The sequence below is a fragment of the Ailuropoda melanoleuca genome, chromosome 7, assembly GCF_002007445.2.
Source record: "Ailuropoda melanoleuca isolate Jingjing chromosome 7, ASM200744v2, whole genome shotgun sequence".
NCBI lineage: Eukaryota > Metazoa > Chordata > Mammalia > Carnivora > Ursidae > Ailuropoda > Ailuropoda melanoleuca.
In genome coordinates, this window is record NC_048224.1 from 129,879,487 (window position 1) to 129,900,544 (window position 21,058).

Consider the following 21,058-nt stretch of genomic DNA (forward strand, 5'->3'; position numbering starts at 1 on the left):
GCTTATTTTCATTCTGAGCCAAAAAAAAAAAAAGTCTAACAAAATGCTGAGTATTCACTGTTCGTTATTATAACATGAAAAGTACTAATCAGATTATGCCTAAAATTGGAATTAGGTACTTCATTTGCAGCCAATTTCACAAGGGTTGAATTTTACTAAGTAAACCGTGATGTGCTGAAACTATGGTAATCTGACTTTAGATAAAAATCACAAACGGGTTTAGAACACAAGCTTTGAACAAACAGTCCCTTTCTAATCCACATGGAACAACAAAACAGCTTAGAGGTCAGATTTTGTTCGACACCAACATGAAAAATTTAGGAAGTTGACGTTGCCAGGGATCCTGCACCTTGGGCACACACGCAGATTAAAGTAGAGTATATGCGGCGCCTGGGTAGCTCAGTCGTTAAGCGTCTGCCTTCGGCTCAGGGCGTGATTCCAGAGTCCTGGGATCGAGCCCCACATCAGGCTCCTCCACTGGGAGCCTGCTTCTTCCTCTCCCACTCCCCCTGCCTGTGTTCCCTCTCTCACTGGCTGTCTCTGTCAAATAAATAAAATCTTTTAAAAAATAAATAAAGTAGAGTATAGATGATGATTCAAGTAATCCAAGTTTTAAAATGCCTTTCAGGCTAAGTGATCTAGTTTGTCCCTTTCCATTTTCCATTCACTCTGTCCCAGTAGACCCTTGACAAGCCCAATCTGCTACTGAAAGAAATCCTGGAAGTTGAAATATTTACAAGGTGGAGCAATACTGAGTTTGTAGCTGTGCAGTCTACATGGAGCATAACACATTTTAGGTTCTCAGAGGCCACGGATCTAAATGCCCACACTGCCAAAGAGCTGAAGGCATTTCTCTCAACAGCTCTAGATGTTCTTGGAACCATGACACTGAGCTCACTTCCACTCTTCACCTTCAGGATTTTCCTAGTTAGTGAATGTAACAAGAAGGCATGGCAGGGCAAGCGGATGAGTTTTATAGCTGTGGAATAGCCCACGGCACAATGTGGAACCAAGCCACTGTTGGCCGGATCGTCCTTCACTTTAGCTAGTGTGCGCGCTCTCTTGCTTTTGTCTAAGCTTGGCCTAATTATCCGCAGTCAGAGCTCTGTAAATCAGGGCTCCACGGGGCTGTCTTAAACTGGTCTACGTATTCTGTTTCCATCTGACCTGACAACTCTAAGCCACTGTTTCCTCACACTGTTTAACTCAGACCACATTTGGAAGCCTTCCCTGCTCCCACTCGGTCGTAGACCTATATCCGTCTGCTTTAAATCTGTTCTGGCTTGTCTTGTTGATTAGACCTAAACCCAGTATCGGCTCTCATAATTCTCTTTTTGTCTCCGCTTTGGTTTGCTATTTTCCCAGATAAGTATTGCTGTTCAAATGGCTGTATATTGTTAAGACTTTTTTTTTTAAACCACATTCGTCAGCAGTGAGAAGCTTTAAAGTTTTATTAGTATCATAAAAACCCTTCCCAAATGAAACTACTTTTGATAAGTGTTCATTCTGACAATGAGAATTTGTTGAGGGCTGTTGGCAAGTTGAAGGAATTTGTGTTTGAAACTGAAATTGGCAGGAAGTAATGACCCCAAGTGCTTTCTTTCTCTCGACTCCAACCCCCAGCCCCTCAACATGTGCCTTTCTCTCCCCACCCCCTTCCCCACCTTCAACGCCCCAACTCGGAGCCAGTAACGTGTTTGGTTTCATACAGTTTTTCTAGGGACAATTCATATACTGAAGCAGGCTTTCAACCTTTCAGCTTTTCTTAACTATGGAGCACAGACTGTCAAATCAAAGGGGGAAAATGTATTTGTCTTCCACTTCATGAAGAGATTTCTTGGTGGTATTATTGTCTTCCATCTGAATAAGTTGGAGCTTTTTTGTACTGTGGACTGTCATTTTCCTGTGAGCGCCTTCTTAATTGAATGTCAAGATTAGCTCACTTGCAAAAAAATTTTAAGTGACTAAAAAACATGGCACATGTGGAAAGAGAAAAACAAATCCTTATTTTTTCCCTAATGTGAATATGCTGACAGATGAGACTACCATTATCTATATTTATGTAGTTCCTTATATTTATTAAGTGAGAAAATGCAGGTAGAAGACTTAGAACCTTGCCTAGAGCTTAGTAAATGCTCAGTAAACGTTACCTGTTAGTTATTTTACCTTTGTAGTTGGAAAGCAATGCTAATGAGCACAGTACTGTTTAAGAAGTGTACCAGTATGCGTTACGGTGGCTGTCATCTCTGTTACAGTCATCTTGAGTGAAATCTGGAAATCAATCTCTTGTCTGTCAGATTGGACAACTTGTTTCAAATACTATTTATTTGCTGGACAGGAAATGTGTAGATACATTCATGGTGCTCACTGAATCCACATAGCAGGTTCACGGTCAGTTGGATTGTGTTTCCTCTCAATGATAAATAAACTTAGAAGATATATTTTATTGACACTGATAGAATGAAGCTCGACTGAGAATAGTAAAAACTCTTGAAGACTTTGATCTGGGCCCAACTGAAAAGTGTGTGAGAGTCAACTCGGTGTCCAGCAGCCTGGCCGAAGAGGACCTGGAGACCCTCCTGCAGTCCCGGGTCCTTCCCTCTAGCCTGATGCTGCCAAAGGTGGAAGGTCCTGAAGAAATTCAGTGGGTGAGTAGCAAATGCTTTGCTTTAATTAAAGACTCAGGAGCAGCTATGAAGGAGTAGTAGAAGAGAAGGATGTGGGTGCCACAGATTTTGAAAACACACACACAGAGCAGAGAGAAAGGGAGCCAAGGGAAAGGAGGGCACCCAAGAGACTGTTTCCTTCACACAAGGAGAGCCTGGCTTTACCTAGAGTGTTCAGAGGAACAACTCTGCTCTTGGGATGATGCTTCCGCTCCCTACTCAGACTTGCAGTTTGGCCAGAACAGCCTTCTTGGAAGCCTCACAGAGCAGTCCTTGGAAACTGGCTTGCCCAGGAATTGGATCACTCCTCACGGCCTGCCAGGCCCTAACCTCCACCTGGAAGAGCAGTGAAGTAAATGGCTCTCGCCCAGGTTCATTTGCAGTCTTCATAGACAGCAAAAGCACATTAGCCACGAAGGAAAATATGAACCTAGAGGAGGAGAGGGAAAGGTCACTCCTGAGGGCAGCTAGAGGAAGAAACAGGAAGCTTTTAACTAGTGGTTTTAATTAGCACAGATATTATTTCCTGAACAGCTCTCTAGTCCATCCCTTTTAAATTGCTGACAGGTGTGTGTGTGTTTCATGACAGACTTTTCAGCCAATAAAAACCTGGCATGTCAAATTACTTAAGAAAACTTTGAAATGGGCCTAATTATGCTGTGATTGTTTTCATTGTTCAAGGAGGAGGAGGCTAGATTTTATTTAGGGGTTGCTATGATTTTGCAGATCTCTGCTGAATAACATACCTGCCCATTGTGCCACTTCGGGGCAGAAAGCCTGGGAGGCACGCACAGTGGTGATTTTGACACCGCATCTGGGATTATCTCTAAGGCTGTGGCTGCAAATGCAGCAATACACGGAATAGTTGTACTACCAGAGGAAACTGCTCACCTTTTTCAGGCATGTAGATGCGTCGAATCTGTACTTTCCAGTTCTGTGGCTGCCTGCCCAATGTGGCTACTGAGTGCTTGAAACGTGGCAAGTCCAAATTGAGATGTGCTGTAAGTGCAAAATACACATGGGGTTTTGAAGACTTAGCAGCCCCCTCCCTCCCCCAAAAGAATGTAAATTATCTCAGTAATTTTTATATTGACCGCATGTGGAAATGATAATATTTCAGATATATTGGGTTGAACAAACATTATTCAAATTAAACTCACCTGTTTCATTTTCCTCTTTTGATGTAGCTACTAGAAAATTCAGAATTACGTCCGTAGCTGCTGTTATTTTTCTGTTGGACAGCTCCGTGTTGGAGTCTTCTTGAAGACCCCATGTTCAAGGCCCCATATTTACTTTCTAAACTGGAGTTCTTCTCTCTGAGGTCACCCCTCAGAAGCTGGGAGATACTGGTTACAGTAGGTTACAATCCCCGAGGCCTCCTACCCCATTCAAATGTGTCTTACATTGATTGAAATGGAATCTGAAGCCACCGTTCCCTTTTGGTTTCATATTAATGCCTGTTTATCACTGTTATTACCCTTCATTTAAGAGGGGAGGACCCACCCCAGCCTTCAGCTACAGCTTCGTTCGCTGTTTTAAATCCTTGGATAGAAATAGGATTTCTAGTTAACAGAAGTCTTTTGGGCTGTTTATTTTTTCCTCTCCGTTTGTATTTATGTGAAGCATAAAACCCAGAGCCTGATGCACAACTGAAAGATGGGCTTCCTTGTTTTCTTTTGTGTGAGAATCTCTTGCTGGCCTTTTGTCGCTAGTGTGGGTTCTTGTTTGACTGGCACGGCTTATTGGACTATAACAAGCGTGACTCTGCCTCCTTTGTCGTGGGACAATTCTCCCACAAATCCCGAACAGTGTGCATTCTTCCAACACACTATTGGGTGTGCACTGGAATTGAAAGAATTGCTGAGCCCTGCTACTTCATCTCCTCCCCAATCTCTTTGTGATTTTTTCCCCTTCTTTTCCTTACCCCCCTCCCCAGCCCCTCCACCTCACTGAAATGAACACTTTACCAGGCCGGAAACATTTAATCGTCTCCTTTTGAAAAAATTAATTGAAACTTCTCCACTAGTTACCTTTTGTGTCAGTACTTAATGCAATTTTTTAAGAAAGAAGGGGAGGAGGAGAAGAAGAATGGGACAGACAGAATATTTAATTTTTAAACGCCCCTGTTGGCTTAAAAACAAAAGGCATTAGAGATTTTTCTAAGAACAGGAAATATATTGTAAAGTACTTAACTAGTTTTAAACTTTATGATTCTTGTAGTTAAAACTGTTATTGCAAAGAATGGGGCAAGTAACGTTGCACGTCGTTGTGTTTTTTTTTTTTTTTTAATGAGAAAAAAAGTTCCTCCAGTGCAGATATAACACCAAAACCGCTAATATTTCACTACCCATTTTCTAGCTTAAATGTGACATAAATTAGGTTTTATCTTCACTTTCCCAGAATATTATACATTTTGCCTCCTTACATTGTAGCCTTCTCTTCTTTCATGCTATTTTGGTTGAGTTATTCCTTCCCTTGAAAAGTTACTAAGGAGGTGATGATGATGGTGTCTGAGGAAGGGAGGGGCAATTGGAGCAACTGGGAATAATTCTTCATTACTGAAAGCTGTGATTTATTTTAGCCTAATTGTAAAGTTACTGCAAATTGCTCAAAAGCTTTTTAAAGATCCCAGTGATTAGATTTTTTAGGGGGGGTGCTGCAGAAGCAAGGAGGGGGCAGCTAAAAGGGGAAATAACACCTCTAATCCTGCTTCTGGTAAATAGGCTGCCAGCTTTTAAAATGAGTTTCCTTTCTATTAGTCAGAATATTATGCTAAGCCTTAAGCATTAGTTTTTTTATGTTGCCATAGCAGCCCTATTCCTGCAGGGTGGTGACCTGCGATGATTACAGTACAAAGCTTATAGGGTCTTGAAACCCCCTTTGAAGATGAAAAGTCTTTGATGGTTTATATTTATGCAAATCTCTTAGATATGATTTACCCAACTGAGACTGAATGGAGAGATGATTAAAATTCCCTTTTCCTTTGATATCCATTAATGGCTGAATATTCCTTAAATTTAAAATGGATATATATGTTTTCATCTTTATTTACAAAAATATCTTTATCATACCTGTGTTTTTTTTTTAATCTCCCCACATCTTTTTAGATCTAGATAGACATAATAGATTTACAATTTAGAGTGTGGTGGGGTTTTTTTTTTTCTTTTGAAAGGGGGGGGTGGTGGAGATCTGTGCAAGAGCTTTTGTATGTTTCCAGATGATAGATTTTGGAATTTGGGCTACCCCACTGGCAGCACAGAGCTAGCTGTGAACTGGTCTCATGGAAAAAATTGGCGAGCTTTGGTCTTCAAAGAATTAAACTTCCTTTTTAAGGTCTTCCTAGGTAAGCTAAAAAATTATGAAGAAAAACCTTCTGAACAAAGGATAATGGTGCTATAATGAATAATATGGGTTCCACGTAGAAGGCTGCTGAGCAGTTCCACTGATGTCAGTGCCTGGTCCAAAACAAAAACAGAATGGCAGGTAGAGCAAGACTTCACTGTTTTGGGGGCCTGCCATTTCCATTTAACGAAGTGAAGGCTAGAGGTCTTTACATAGAGTAAATATGTTTTCAAGGAAAGCATTTAAACTCCAGAATCTCTCTTTCCACTTCTAACTCCTAGGCCTCAAACTGCTCCTTTAGGGGAAAAAAAATTATAATGCTTGGGGTTCTACTATTTAGTTTGGTGGGAACTTTGTTACCCATTTTCTTTGGTTTTTCCTCCTGTTTTTGTTTTGTTTTGTTTTCATTCCTTTTTGTGTACGAAATAGGCTGGGATTATTACTTCCTCAGGCCAAAGACTTAAATACCACTTCTATGTCTACATTTCAGTGATTGTACATTTTTTTCCCCTACTAATCACGTATGACACTTTTGATTTTAGTTTTCAGACAAATTCTCATTCTACTTAAAAGGCCGAAAACTTGAACAACCTATGAATTTAATCCCTTTTGTGGAAACTGCAAAGGGTTTGCTCAATTTTAAGGTAAGAGAACATAATGTGACTAATAAGTTAGTATTTTATTTATTACCTAAAGAGAACTTCTGTTCTCAATTTTGACATCTACTTAAAATATTTTTCTAGAAAGATTTATAGGCAAAGTAAATCTTGAGCACCATTTGTTGTCTTTAATAATCCAAAACCAGGCTGTGAGCATCTTAGAAAACAAAGAAATTGCCTAAGTAGCAAGGAAAAACTTCCCAATCCTAAATATTTAAGTGAAATGTTTATATATTCCTATTTTAATTAATTAATCATATGTAAACATATGCTTTGAATTACTATATTTATAGAAGAAATGTACATGAAAATTTATTTTGTTGCCCTTTTGAATTAACTTTCAATTATTCTTTTGTAACAATTGCCTTTTATTGGGAAATTTTCTGGCCTCTTTGTAGCAACATTATCCATAATGTCTAGTATGTAAGACTGCTATTTGTGGGTTAGTATACATCAATAATTTGTAGTGTATTATTTCAGTTTGCCACATTAGAACATAAAGTATTTCCTTATATGCATTCAGGAAGATTAGCTGAACTAAGTGTTTTCTAGCATTGTATGGTTGCATTCAACAATTTGCCTTAATGATTTCATGGCTAGCTTGTTTTTCCCCTTTATCACTGATCATTTAAACTGTTTTCCAAAATATGACTCACATTTCACCTGACTTGTAGCACCCTGTCTCAGAAGGCAGGAGGGAAGAAATCCCTAAAAACAAAGAAAAGAATAGAATAGAATAGAAAAGAAAAGAAAAGAAAAGAAAGAAAAACAAAGAAAAGTTGAAAACTGCGCAGAGAGAGAATATGTGAGTAAGCTCTCCGAGAGGAAACTTTGAGACCTACTGGACCATGCAGGAGGGGCAGAGTGCATGTGGGGGAGCTGCTTCAAGCCTCATGATCAGCGCATTTATGCCATTGACCCCAAATTCTTCCAGCCTGCACCACAATTCTGAGATATAATCAAAGCATACCCCTTAGACGCGACTAGATTCATACAATGACTGAATTCTAAACTCCACTGCACCGTTTTATTCCATATTGTACTTAGAAGCACTTACAACCCCTGAAATTAATCAACAGTGTCCTCTTCGGATTTTCAGGTCTTCCCCACCTACATACATTAGCATGCTGAATCTCCACCTTGGTAGATTCAGTTACATCTAGGACAAATGTTATTAATCTTTATTTTCACATAGAAATATGGAAATTGCTAATGAACACATCTTGGATGACTTGTTGCATTTTTATTTGCCCCTCTGGAGTTGTAGATTTTTGTATTGTATGTCTTTAATCCTGAGACCATTTACTAAGAAATCCTGATCCTAATGCAAATAATCCAATTAATTTGATTTAAAAATTCTTTCCTTCTCTCCTGGGGTTTTATGTTTATTGTTTGAGAGTCTCTTAAAACAAAAACAAATTTTGGAAAAAGAGAAGTAATTTACAGTATGATCAAAATGAGTTAATTCAAAGTTTCTCTAGAAATTAGATGAACTATGATTCAAACATTATGACTATATTAATATGTATTTGTAACTATATTAATGTAATCCATTAAGGAAAGCAAATCTATACAACATACTTGGACAATATTAAATGCCTTTCAAAAGAGGTAAATTTAGGCTGCATTTTTAGGACTGCCAGTTTGCTTTCAGCCAAACTGTGTTAAGAGTTGGAGCTTTCTGTTACTGAAATATACCATGCTGCTTCTCTCTAAATTGTGCATTTTTATGAGATTTGGTTCTGTTCTGCTCTTTTACAGTCCGTGTGTGAAGAGGCACTAAAGACCGGACCTCAAGTGGGTCTTTTTCTAGATGCAGTCGTTTTTGGAGGAGAAGACTTTCGAGCCAGCATAGGTATCAAACACATTTCTCTTTTTCAGTCTCTGTGTGTGCGTGTATCTATGTGTGTGTGTGTGTGTGTGTGTGTGTGTATTTTTTGCCCCTTCATGAATGGACATTTACATCACAATATATATTTGCCAACCATGACAATGGTTTTTCAGCTGAATGGGCAATGGTTTCTGATAATTTAGGGCATCTCAGAGCTGTCCTGCTTCCAGAACAGTATATTATTACTTCTCTTCATTTATAAAATAATAAAAAGCCTGTTGCAACCTCAGATATGTTTGGGAATATATGACATCTACTTTGTTCATAGTGAGTATAATATGTGAACAACCTCTCCGTTGCTCAAATATTTTGTTTTCACATCAGTCTGAGGGCTATCTAGGCATCTAACACAAATTTAAGGCAGTTTCACATTTGTTTTAATGAATCGTTTTCTACATTAAATGTTGTATCCAAATATTATTTTAAACAGATCTTAAATTCCTCCTAAAATACATTTCAGAACTCTTCTTATTAAATATTTATTGAGATAGTATGCTTGTTTCCACTGATCATCCCCATCCCTTGGGCACTCTGCCTCCAGTCTTACTAGTGACTCTGGGCACACCTAGAAAAGAGGCCAAGGCCACAAAGCATTTGCAGAACCACAGTCCCAGTGGCCTGAAGCCTGGAGCTCTCCCTGAGAAGTATCACGATCCAAATACAAACAGTGACACCCCACACACACCCGCCCCTAGGGGGAAAGAAAAGGAACTTATTTTAATACCAGTCTTTCCAAGAGACTTTTGTGTTTCCAACAGTTCAGTGGACACTTTCTGCTTCTTTCAAAATGAGTGCCCTTCCGTTTCCCCAAGTTCTTCATCCAAACCCTGGAGCTGCGCTGTTTGGCTCAGAACCTTAGTTATGGCAGGGCATTGCAACCACAGCACGTGAATTTCTGTGCTCAGTGAGAGAAGTTAACCATTTCCTTGCACAGCTGCTTGGCCACCTTTTGTGGTGCTGTCTTTAGACTGATATTTTCCAAGCAGTGGCAAGAAGGAAAATATATACCAGAACTAATTTGTGACCTATTAAGTCATTTGTGATTGTATCTCCTGAGATGCAGGAGGGGCCTTTTCTTAATCCACACACAAGTAATGACACTGAAAAATGCCTTTCAAGATAAATAGACACATATGAGATTTAACTCTGCCTCCACATATCCCTCTCTTCTTTTATATTAGAATCATCATTTTGCTGGGGAGCAATTCCCAGGACGATGTCTTTACAAACCGAGTTTTTACCATAGGTGGCTGAGTTTAGTTTCCAGAGTTCATGTCTCCCTTTTCTGGCCATATTCCATTTCAGGTGCAACAAGTAGTAAAGAAACCCAAGATATTCTGTACGCCCGACAGAAGATTATTGTTACAGCGAAGGCCTTTGGTCTGCAGGCCATAGATCTGGTGTACATCGACTTTCGAGATAGAGAGGGGCTCCTCAGGCAGTCAAGGGAAGGAGCTGCGATGGGATTTACCGGTATGATTCTTGATATCTTAGAAAGCTGTAGCTAAATTAGCAAACATTCCAGAAAAGTAGAAATATAACCAGAAATTAGTGTTTCTAAATGTAGCCACATATCTGATATACTTATTCCACTCTTTGAAATGTGAAAAAGCCATCTAGGGCAAGAACCCGCTGAACAAAGTGTTGGATTTTCCTTTGGCTGTGCAACTCAAACAATGAAGCACTCATTTTATTTCCTCTTTTTTTTTTTTTTAAAGATTTTATTTATTTATTTGACAGAGATAGAGACAGCCAGCGAGAGAGGGAACACAAGCAGGGGGAATGGGAGAGGAAGAAGCAGGCTCATAGCGGAGGAGCCTGATGTGGGGCTCGATCCCATAACGCCAGGATCACGCCCTGAGCCGAAGGCAGACGCTTAACCGCTGTGCCACCCAGGCGCCCCCATTTTATTTCCTCTTTACATTAGTTACCATTTTTTTTCTGTCTTCCGACGTATTTGTTTTTGCTGATCCTAGAGGAGGGATGAAGCTATAATCAAAGTGTTTTTGAGTGAATTGCCATAAGAATTTGGGTTGATGGGGAGAAGGAAAAATGTCCTCAAACATTCAAAATATTCATTCATTTCTGAAAAAAAACTTCGGTGATATCTTCTTCGATTTTTTTTTTTAACTCATAACTAGTTTTTTATCCTTCTGCCACTTCAAGCCCCTTATTTCTCTCCCACCTCCCAGTAAGTGTCTATGCACCTGGCGACACCTACGGGCTTTGTCTGGCACTAAGATCAGCGGGTCCCCCACAATCAGGTCCTAGAGCGCAGGCAGATATCTATCTGTTGATTGGTGTATCTGATCACTCAGATCCCCAGGAGTCCGGGGAGCAACCGAAAATTGTGTTTTTGCAACATAAATCCATTTTTTTCAAAACCACAATAGGATTCTACAAACACATGTCCACAGTTGTGTGCACTTGCACGCTCACACATGCACGCAACCGTGGATAAGAAACACCATAAGCTCTTTTATTCTTATTTATTCTTCTGCTGCAAGTTCTAAGAATATCATGATCAGAAATGAACTCAAGTAATAGGAAAAGAGACAAACATCCTTGCTGTCTCTTTTGTAAACATTTTTGAAATGTGTCCAGTTAGAGATTAGTGAAAGAAATATTTCATAAAGTGACCTTAAATGTAAAACATATCTTAATGCATGGTGGTTTAACCCCAAATAAAATAAAAGAACTTAGGAAATAATTTTAGTGTTATATTAGACTTAAATAAAGCCTGACATTTGTTTTTGTGTTTTTAACATGAAGAGCTAAAACAAAATGTGATTCCCCCCAAATGTGTTTAATAAATAAATGAGTAAATAAATGTGATCTCTTACAGAGAAATATTTTCCAGTCATCTGAACTATCAATAAATGAATCCTCCCTACATTTAATAGTGACTAAAAATGAAAGAGTCCCTCTCTTCTGGCCCTGAGGTTGTCCTTGTCCCTGTGGCCTATTACACCTGCCTCTTTCCAGTGACCAGTTAGGACATAGCCCAAATGGAAAAGTTGGAGAAACACTCCATGAAATCTATCTAATAGACTTCGATGTTGTTGGTCTAAAATGTGTGGCATTGGCTGCCAAGCAGCCAGATGTTGCTGTGAAATGGGCACTAATTCAATAAAAAAAAAAAATTGAAAACACTGAATTGATGCTGGCCTGTATCACCATCACTCAGTATAACCTGGGTGTCCTCAGCTACCTCTGGGGTAAATGTTTGCTCCAGAACTTATAAAGGAGTTTGAGAATTTCTCCAAGAAACAGGGTTGAATTAAATTGGTCCCTAATTCAATCGCAGAAGACAAGTTACTTCAAATCAGATTTAAATTTCTAGACTGTGCCCAACTCAGCATGAGGAGCTTATGGGCTTGGCACTATTGTTTCTCAACAACAGGGAGTATTAAATCACACACACAAAAAAATGGAAGCAGGGGGAGAATGGGGAGGCACAGAGGGTACAGTGCCCATTATATATTCAAGTGAACAAGTCAGTAAAATAGGGAGCTACACTTCATAACCGTTTTGCAATTTTTAGAAAGAAGATCTTTGTTGTCCCAATTATATTTCTACATCCCAGTAAAAGGTAATTAGTCTGATAATAAGATACGAAATTATTTGTAGCATTTTGAAACAATAAGGGCTTTGGTTATTTTAGACCCATTTGTGATCTGTTTGTCCTAATTATTTGTCATTTAATTGCCATAACTTGGGCTTTGCACAAGCAGGGAGGAAAGCAAGGAAGGAAGGAGAAATACACACCCTCTTGGAAGCAGGTGGTTGAAAGTTTTAAAATCTAATGAAAGTATCGTGTTACCCATAACACTGATGAGCAACTCTCAGCCTGTGCTAGAAGGATTTTCTCTACTTTTAAAAATTATACATTTTTTAATGAGTTGTAGTTTTTTAAAAGTTAGACATGCATCAAACGGTGCGTTATGGTTTCTCTTCCGCAGTCATTATTTCATGGGGCCACAGTCCATGTGGATTGATTTTAAATCAATGCATTGGCCATACAAGTGACTATTAACACTAGGAATTATTTTTATAAAAAGAAACCAAAACTAAATCTTGGAATAAAGCTTCAACAGCTGACTTGGTCATCACAGTTACTGCAGTCCTGCATGCTGAGAAGAAAGATGATAAATATGAAGCACTGTAGGTTTTCTTCTTTTTTGCAGTCTTTTGTAGAAGACAAAAATGACACCATCATACAGTCACCTAAAAGACTTGACAGGTATTGATTTAAAGCAAGATATATCAAGTGGTACTGTAAAAAGGATTTCATGGTCATAAATTTTAATGTCTTCCAATTTTGCACCCTTAGTAACTTGCCAATAACAGCTCTTCTGTATAAAATATTTGCTTCACTCCCACATGGCATTAAAGTCTGATGTTCCGTTGTGGGGGTATACAAGAATCAACAAAAGATAACTTCATACATGGATGTTCATAAATTTCTAAAACTTAACACATATCCTAAAATTAGCCTCAGTCCCAAAATATAGGTACTTGCAGGCCATCAGTGGTTTCCCAGTGTTTCTAGATAGTTTGTGTTTTTCTCCTCAAGTCATAGTATCTGTACCAAGAAGTTCCCGTGAAATCTGGCTTTTTACACATCTGTGTAAATTATGTACATAAATTATAAAATTCAGGACTAACAATTAGTACAAAATGACTACCAGAACTGACGTCCTTTATTAATAATATTGTAACAACTATTAGATGACTTAAATATAATTGCAATAGCTACTATTGAAAAAAGCTCTCATTTGTCATCACTGATATTATATGTTCCCTGAAATTATTCCTCAATTTTAGTATAAGTGCTGCTGAAGTGAGCATGATTCCTCGAATAATTTAAAGCATCTTTATTTGTATAGGGTTTTAATGTGTTATTAGTATGCTGACAGATTAGAATGAAATAATAGCAAGGTGAAGGTGTTCTAATTATGCTACTGTAAGGAAAGACATTGCTATATTTATTCACTTAAGCTCTTTTCCATGAAATACTAAAAAAATTTTTTTTACAAATACTGGGGATTTTTTTCCTATCCAACAGAATAATAACGGTAACAGGAATTGATCTTTTTTAAACATCAGGGGTATAATTTGTGCTGGCTAAATGTTAAAACAACTCTTTCAAAAGCAAAGCAAATTGATATATGGACGAATATATTTAGGAGAGCAAATTATCATTAAGTGCACATTCATTTTTAAAGAACCAAATATGTCATATAATTTTATCATGTAATAAAATTAATCTCATTGTTATAACATTAAGTTATGTTGTATTTTATTAATGACCTGATTCAATTTTACACTTTCCCGATTTTTAAATTGTTTCTTTTAAGGACTGCACAATGTCGTAGAAGCCTGTGAGTCTTATGTTTGTATAATGTTTTTCCTTAGGATCCTTAAACTCTGAAAAGAAGCAGAAATCTTTTTTTAAGCTATTACTACAGAGATAAACTTTCTTCTGCAGTATCTAAATGTCTATTTAAGAGGGAAATATTCAGTCTTCATTCTACAAGAAAAAAGAGAAAACCTGGTTATGTTTTTGGGTAGAGAAACTTTCAGTAACTTTTTTATTTAAATATTTTGAAATGGAGTAATAACCTAGAGACCACTGTGTTCAAATCTGCCTTCTATTTCACTGTACTGTGTAAAATTTTTTAATTGAAATACAATTTTCTATTAGTGGTTAGAAATGACATACTATATTTGTCTAAAAGAAAGAAAATTAAATATATTATATTATTGTAAGCCACTATTTGATATTAATATAGTTGTAAAATCTGCTTCTGTAAGATTTATGAAAACCAACAGACCACTTCTAAAAGAAATCGTGGCAGGTGGGATAATGGTACAAAATAAGCAAAAGACAACTTGTAAAATTTATAAGAGTTAACATATAATTTTTACGTACTTCAACTCAAAATAATCACTCTAATTTGCAGATATTATCCTTTAAAGTTCCAGCCAAAGGATTAGTCAACAAGCTGCCTAGTCAACCCACCTGTAACTAAAAATGAGAGATTATCTGCACTAAGGTGGCATTTCTATAGGATCAGAGAAACACAATTACTCCCATTCTTCTGTGTTTCTTATGTGGTATTCTGGAAAAGCCTGCCAGATTGCAGTTACTTTCTTTTTAAAAAGTTCTAAAATAATTAGTTATTTTACATACAGTCTGTGAAGCATTAGGAGCCTTTCGTGGTTGAGACATTTTGTTTGAACATCTGTTTGTTGTTTCGTGTTTCCGGTGTTATTAATCTTCTTGTAGGTAAGCAGGTGATACACCCTAACCAAATTGTCGTGGTGCAGGAACAGTTTTCTCCTTCCCCCGAAAAAATTAAGTGGGCTGAAGAACTGATCGCTGCCTTTAAAGAACATCAACAATTAGGAAAGGTAAATGTTTTGTTAATGCCTTGAGTGAAACTGGTATTTAAAATACTCTGGGGGAAAAATGTAAACTAGATATCTATCCTTTGACATTTCAAAAACATTGCGTTGTAAAGGGGAAAGTAGGGGGGACAGCATTCACCAGGGAGAAATTCGCTTAAGGTAAATTTGCCCTTCCGTGTTTCTGAATAATTCGCTACCTGGCCCTAAAGTCTCTCTATAACTTATTCTTTTCATAAACTATATTGGGAAGCCTTTGAGAAAACAGAAGTCAGTTTAGTTTTTCTCTATAGACTCTGATGCAGCATTCATATGAAAATAATTTTAGATCAAAGTGAGAGCAAGTTGTAATGAAATAAACGCAGTTTGATCAAATGGTTCTTGTGGAGAGAGGAAATAAATTTTCAAGTTATTTTAATTTGGGGGCAAAAATGTACAAAAAGCTCCTCCGGTTTAGTCGTTTAAGAGTGGGAGGTTGTGTACCAATTTCTGGACCTGAGATTTGGATAGAATGGAGAGCAAATTAACACTGGAGTACGGTTGTTCCTAATTTAGTGCATCATTGAGCCTCGCGTTTCCTGCTCTGTGGGTTTCTGCTATGTAAATATTGCAGTGGTGATGCGCAATCTGTCTCCACTTTGTGCCAGTAACACTTAAATTAGGTGTCGCCTGAAGGAAGATTTTATGCTAGTTGCAGCATTGTCAGTTAATTATCTTAAAGGTTATTTGCAGTAATACCGTTTGCCTCTTTGAAAGAGAATGGGGGGAAAGTTGCATTTATAAATCCATCCTAGTAGAGGTACTATCTAAATTCAGCCTTGTTACCTACATAAGGAGTAAACTTTTAATACCTGCGATGCAAAAGTACTTGGGGAAGAAAGAATGCTGAAACATTACTAAGGTTCTAAATGTTAAACAGCCCCTTACAGGGGTTGGGGGGAAGCAAAACTGGCTTTGGTGGTGAAGTGGTGACATCAATGTGAAAAGTATCACTTGCACTTTTCACTGGCAGTAAAAACACCTGAAAATCCCAGGACTTGGGAACGTGAATAGCTGTATTAAGTGGGTCACTCCCTCCCTGTCATTACAGCTCCGACCTTGCATACTTGCTCACCCTCACACACTCACAGGCTCGTCTTTGCACAAACTGGCCCTTAAAATCAAAAGGCAAAATATGTGACATTGGAAACATCCCATTTGGCCTTACACCAATTTCAGGATAAATAGCATTCTTTCATTTCAAATCAGCAGTAGCTATCAGAAAATCACTACAGTTTATAGAAATACGTTTTGAAAATGACATTGTTTTAATGTCCGTTTCTATATCTTGACTCCAAAACCCAGCGCCTCCATGAATGCACAGAAATATTTACCTAGAGAGAAGACCCCTGTACTTTTTCATTCACACATGCAAATAACTCCATCCACTCCCCTGTCCAACCTGTGCCTCTGCACACACTACATATTCTCTACCTCTCTGTGTGTACCTTTTGTCAGCTGATAAATACTTCCTACTGAAATAATAAACTGAGGCAGGGTATGGGCTATCAAAATGGCAGACCAAGCAGAGTTCCAGTCTGGGCCAACGCTGCCTCCATTAACTGCCTACACTGGTTTCACATTGAATAACATCAAAGGATGCCACTTAGCATTGTAAGCAGCCAGGAGTATGGAAGAGGTTACCCTAAATTTCGGGAAGCCAGCAAACAAAATTCAAACTAGAAACACACTCCTTTGCTCGCATTTTAAGTTCTTGAATGAAGGAAAAAACACTTTTTCATTGTATCTTAAAAGTGTTCCCGAACAAAATTGTCCCAAAGTGTCCTTGCCTTTTGATGATGGCGACTTAAATGTTAGATTCTGAACTGTTTTTTGGTTTTTTTATTTTTGTAATAAGAAATGCTGTCTCGTTTGGGCATAAGCTTTCACAACAGTGTGACAGGACAGCTTTTCTTAACACAGAACCGCAGAAATGAGAGCAGAAGGGAGACTCACCATTAGGTCATTTCCTCCCTGCCCTATTGGTGTAGGTTTGTTTCCTACAGCAAATTCTCCTGGTGCTTTGTCCAGCAAGGTTTAAATGATTCGAGTAATGGGGCTTCCAGTGGGGACATATGGTTATTTTATCTAGTTCGCATGTTTCTTTCACTTTGCCTATAAATTGGCTGGTCACAAAAATTGGGTCTGCAGGCAGGTGACTCTGGGTCTTGAAGGGTCTTGGGGTTTAAATAATGTGTGTTCTGTTTGTAAAGATTTAGTATAAATAGGTTGCTCAATTGTATAAACTATTGCTTCCAACAAACATCTAATCTGTTTTATTTCGAATGTGAATCGCTGATGAAAACATACACCCTCGGATACTTTGTCCAAAGCACAGGTGACTCTCTCAACGATGGTAAACTGGTAGTTTGTGTCCTAGAGAGACAGTTACAAATTTCCCAAAGACCTTTTTTCCCCCTCCGGTGAAAATTTCACTCAAGTAATGTTTTTAAGTAGAAATGACCCAAGAAGGCAGAATTATATATTTTTGCTTTTCTCTACTTCTGCTCCCATCTTAAATTATATTCTGCCCTAAGACCAGAGGTGTAGCTGAAGTTCACAGGTAATGCTGGGTCCTTTGTGTTTTCTACAGTGATAATAATTAGTATTGTTGTATAATAATAATAACAATAATAGCAATAACAGTATTGTAATAACTAATTATTATCAAAAATAAAAGTTGTACCTTTTTTTTCTGTTCCTTCTAAATAAAATTTGTGGGAATACTTAGATCACAAAGTAGATAAATTATTGGAGAACTGTCTTTGGTGTCACAGAATTTTTTGTTTCATTTTAATTAGTAGTTATTTCATTTTAATTAGAAGTTATTAAGATAAAATCTGATGCCCCTTAGTCTAATGTCAGGTGAAAAATACTTTACATTAAGAAATAATAATCTGCTCATATAATCTGTCACTGTTTGGCAGATAATGATACTTGTGACTGCTTTGTTTCAGGAAACTATAGATATTTACAGGCAAAAGCATTTTGCCTGGCACAATAGTCCCCACTAATAAGAATTAGGCTATAGATTGACATTAAGGAACCAAGGTCATCTTCTCTTATTAAAATCTGTTGTAAAAAGCTAACACTTCACATACTCTAACTCCTATTTTAATTCCCATAACTCCTGATGTCAAACTTAGCTGACATCAGTTGTGAGATATATATCCGCAATATTCATCAAACTTGAGTTTTTCTCCCATTCTTCCAGAAAAATACATTTTGAGATACAAACTGCATGTCTTTAATAATTTTAGCTTCAAATTATTTGATAGAAACTTTAGCCAGGATAAATCACTTTCCATGTGATTTATTTTAAACCTATAGAAGATTTTCCTAAAGGTTAATTTTATTTTGATATCTTTTCTGTAACAGTGTTCTGTAACAGTGGTGATTCCACTATTTGGTGATTCCACTATTTGGAAATTCAGAACTGAATTTAGTATTGCTTCTTAAAAATGTGATTTTTAGAGTTCTTTTTTTATCAACTTAAAATTGTGTACAGTATGAAAATTGGGTAACTGAAATGAAAACATCTCAAGCAAATATTTAGTTAATATTAGTATATATATATATCAGTGGAAACTATAGCTTACATATGTCTATATAAATATTTGTGCAATATATATACATTCATGTATTATGATACAGTATATTTTTTCAAGTCTCTGTTATAAACTCAGTGCTCATTTTTTCTCTTTTTGTATTCATTTCTTCTTGGGCAAAAATAACAACTAAAGGAAATAATTGATCAGTAATCCGAAGATACCTTAATATAAGAATTTAGTATTTCTTTCTATGTGGAGACTCTAACAGAAAATGCAAAAGAATAGCAAAGTATATTACATGAGATAGATTTTAAAGGTAACTTTGCTAGAATATTCCTGATTTCTGCAATATCTGACTACAGATACAGCTTTGCTTCATTTTCAGTTTTACTCATATCATTATAATTTGGTTTTGGAATGATTTCGTTTAACTTTTTCAATATTTTTTTATTTGTTACAGCTTCACAAGCTAGCTAAAGACCAAGGAAGGGGAAATGTTCATCTTTAAAATCTAGGTTCAGTTAACAATTATAAAGGTCAAAAACAAGGTCATTACTTGATAAAACAATATCAATATCAACAATAAATATCACTGAAACATTCTAATTTTACTCGTGAGAAAACCATAGAGCAAATTAATAAGTTTACATTAATAAGCAAATCCTCTACTGGAATATAAACTGGGAATTTATATCTTAATAAAGAAAGAGGGGCTTTTTCCCTCATGTAAATCTTTTCATCTAGAGAATTACAAAGAATAATAACCCCCCCCCAAGTATTGAAAGCAAATTATTTTCATAGGTATCTGATTGCTGCTCATACACCTTTCATTTGTGTTTCCAAATGCAGGGCTTTACAAAAGAAATACTGTTTGGGCCAGATGGCCTTCTAGAAGGCTCCCTGAGAGAACTCAGAAGTCTCTCTAGCCAAAAATATTGTTTCCGCTTATTCAAGTGCCAGAAATCCCACTGCCACTCTTTCACGCAGATCAAATAAACCATCTAAAGATTTGGTTGTTGTCTTTGTCGGCTGAAAGGGTTGATTCCACTAATAGACAACAATGTACCCTCCCACACCCATGTATCCCACCACCCACAGCCTTTCCGCCTTTATTTGTAAGCAGGAATTCTAAAATCAGAACCGAGTGATTTCTAGTGAAAATGAAAACTGAAGGAACACAACTCTACTTTGAGATGGTCGGTTATTACATTTCTCCCTTTATTTGCTTGTTCATTTATTATTTTTAGAACTATATGCCATAATTTTGACTTTAAAAAGTTAAATTCGTTAAAAAGCTGAGAGTCTGCCAATGAAGACTTCAAGGTTGATCTGATTAGCAACAAATTTCAGATTTCTAAACATTTAAAGTAAAGCAATACAATTCTAGGGCTAATATATCCTATTTGACATAGTTTTGGTGGCAAATGGTTCAGTACTAGAGGATGAGAAATTGTATTGTAGGTTAAATCTGATGTTTTCTAAAGTTGTTTGCTTCGTCCTTAATTTATAATACGTTCTTAGGGATATTTTAATCAAAGTATTTCTGTTCTGATTTATATTCTCAGGATTTTTTTTTTTTGCTTAATTTCAATTAAAAATATCTTTCTTTTAGTTGGATAAAATCTCAGAAATCTTCCAGTTAAATCCTTTCAGTTGACAGCTTAAGACACTGAGACTCAAGAAGGGTTTAGAAGTTACCTGTGGTCACTCACAGCCAAGGTGGTGATAGAGCCCCTACTGCATTCAGGGCTAACTTTGTAAATAAAGATATGAACAGTTAGCATAAATGTGGTTTCACTTGGATCACAGTGAACCCCACACTAATGACCAAAACTAGATAGAGCTTTAAAACTGTTCAGTCACAAAATGTGAATTTGGTTAGTTCAGATTAGTATCTTTTTCTTAGTCATACACATTTTTTTTTCTTGCATGAGCAGAAACTGATGAGGAGGGAAAGAGCACAGAGTTATATGTGTGCCTTCCCAACCCTCCCTGCTATTATTCCCCACATCGCGCCCTCCTTCTCAATTCTGTCCTGCCCCAGAAAGACTTCTTGGCTCTGATGACTGCAAACCCTGCTCTGTTTTATTAGTCATCATTCGTTCGATCTCTCAGCGTAGATCAGAAATTCTCCGAGCTAGACTGGGAGCCTTTGGCAGAGAGGCCATATCTAGCCCCGAGCTCTGTTTCATCTTGCTCGAAGGACAGGTTCCCCATGTCCTGTGTCTCACTTACACCTGTAGTTGCACAAACACGCCATGGCTTTCAGTCTCTTTCATAGCAAGATCCAAACATGGGCCATGAAAGGGTGGTTTTACTTTTTGGACATCTTCTCTCTTTTTTCCTCCTAGAATATTTCTCCCTTTTTGTATGTGTGGGTCTGGTTGTGTGTTTCTCTGTATGGCTTTTACTGTTCCTTCCTCGTTTTCCTTTCCATGAGTTTTTACTTATTTCCTCTTTATCTTCCTTCCCCCCACGTCATCTCCACACCCCACCACT

The 21,058-nt window shown here is 37.4% G+C and overlaps 1 protein-coding gene across 8 annotated transcripts in view; it reads left to right on the forward strand.

The window, feature by feature from the left end:
• Positions 1-21,058, forward strand: part of CLYBL (citramalyl-CoA lyase) — a 274,133-nt gene that overhangs the window by 204,102 nt on the left and 48,973 nt on the right. For all 8 annotated transcript variants that reach the window (XR_004626791.1, XR_004626792.1, XR_004626793.1 and 5 more), the window contains 5 exons: positions 2,460-2,648; positions 6,551-6,652; positions 8,429-8,522; positions 9,864-10,031; positions 14,851-14,975. Coding sequence is in view for 5 of the 8 variants with exons in the window: in XM_034665425.1 (XP_034521316.1) it covers positions 2,460-2,648; positions 6,551-6,652; positions 8,429-8,522; positions 9,864-10,031; positions 14,851-14,975 (678 nt within the window). In the remaining 3 variants the exon portion in view is untranslated. The remainder of the gene's footprint in view (positions 1-2,459; positions 2,649-6,550; positions 6,653-8,428; positions 8,523-9,863; positions 10,032-14,850; positions 14,976-21,058) is intronic.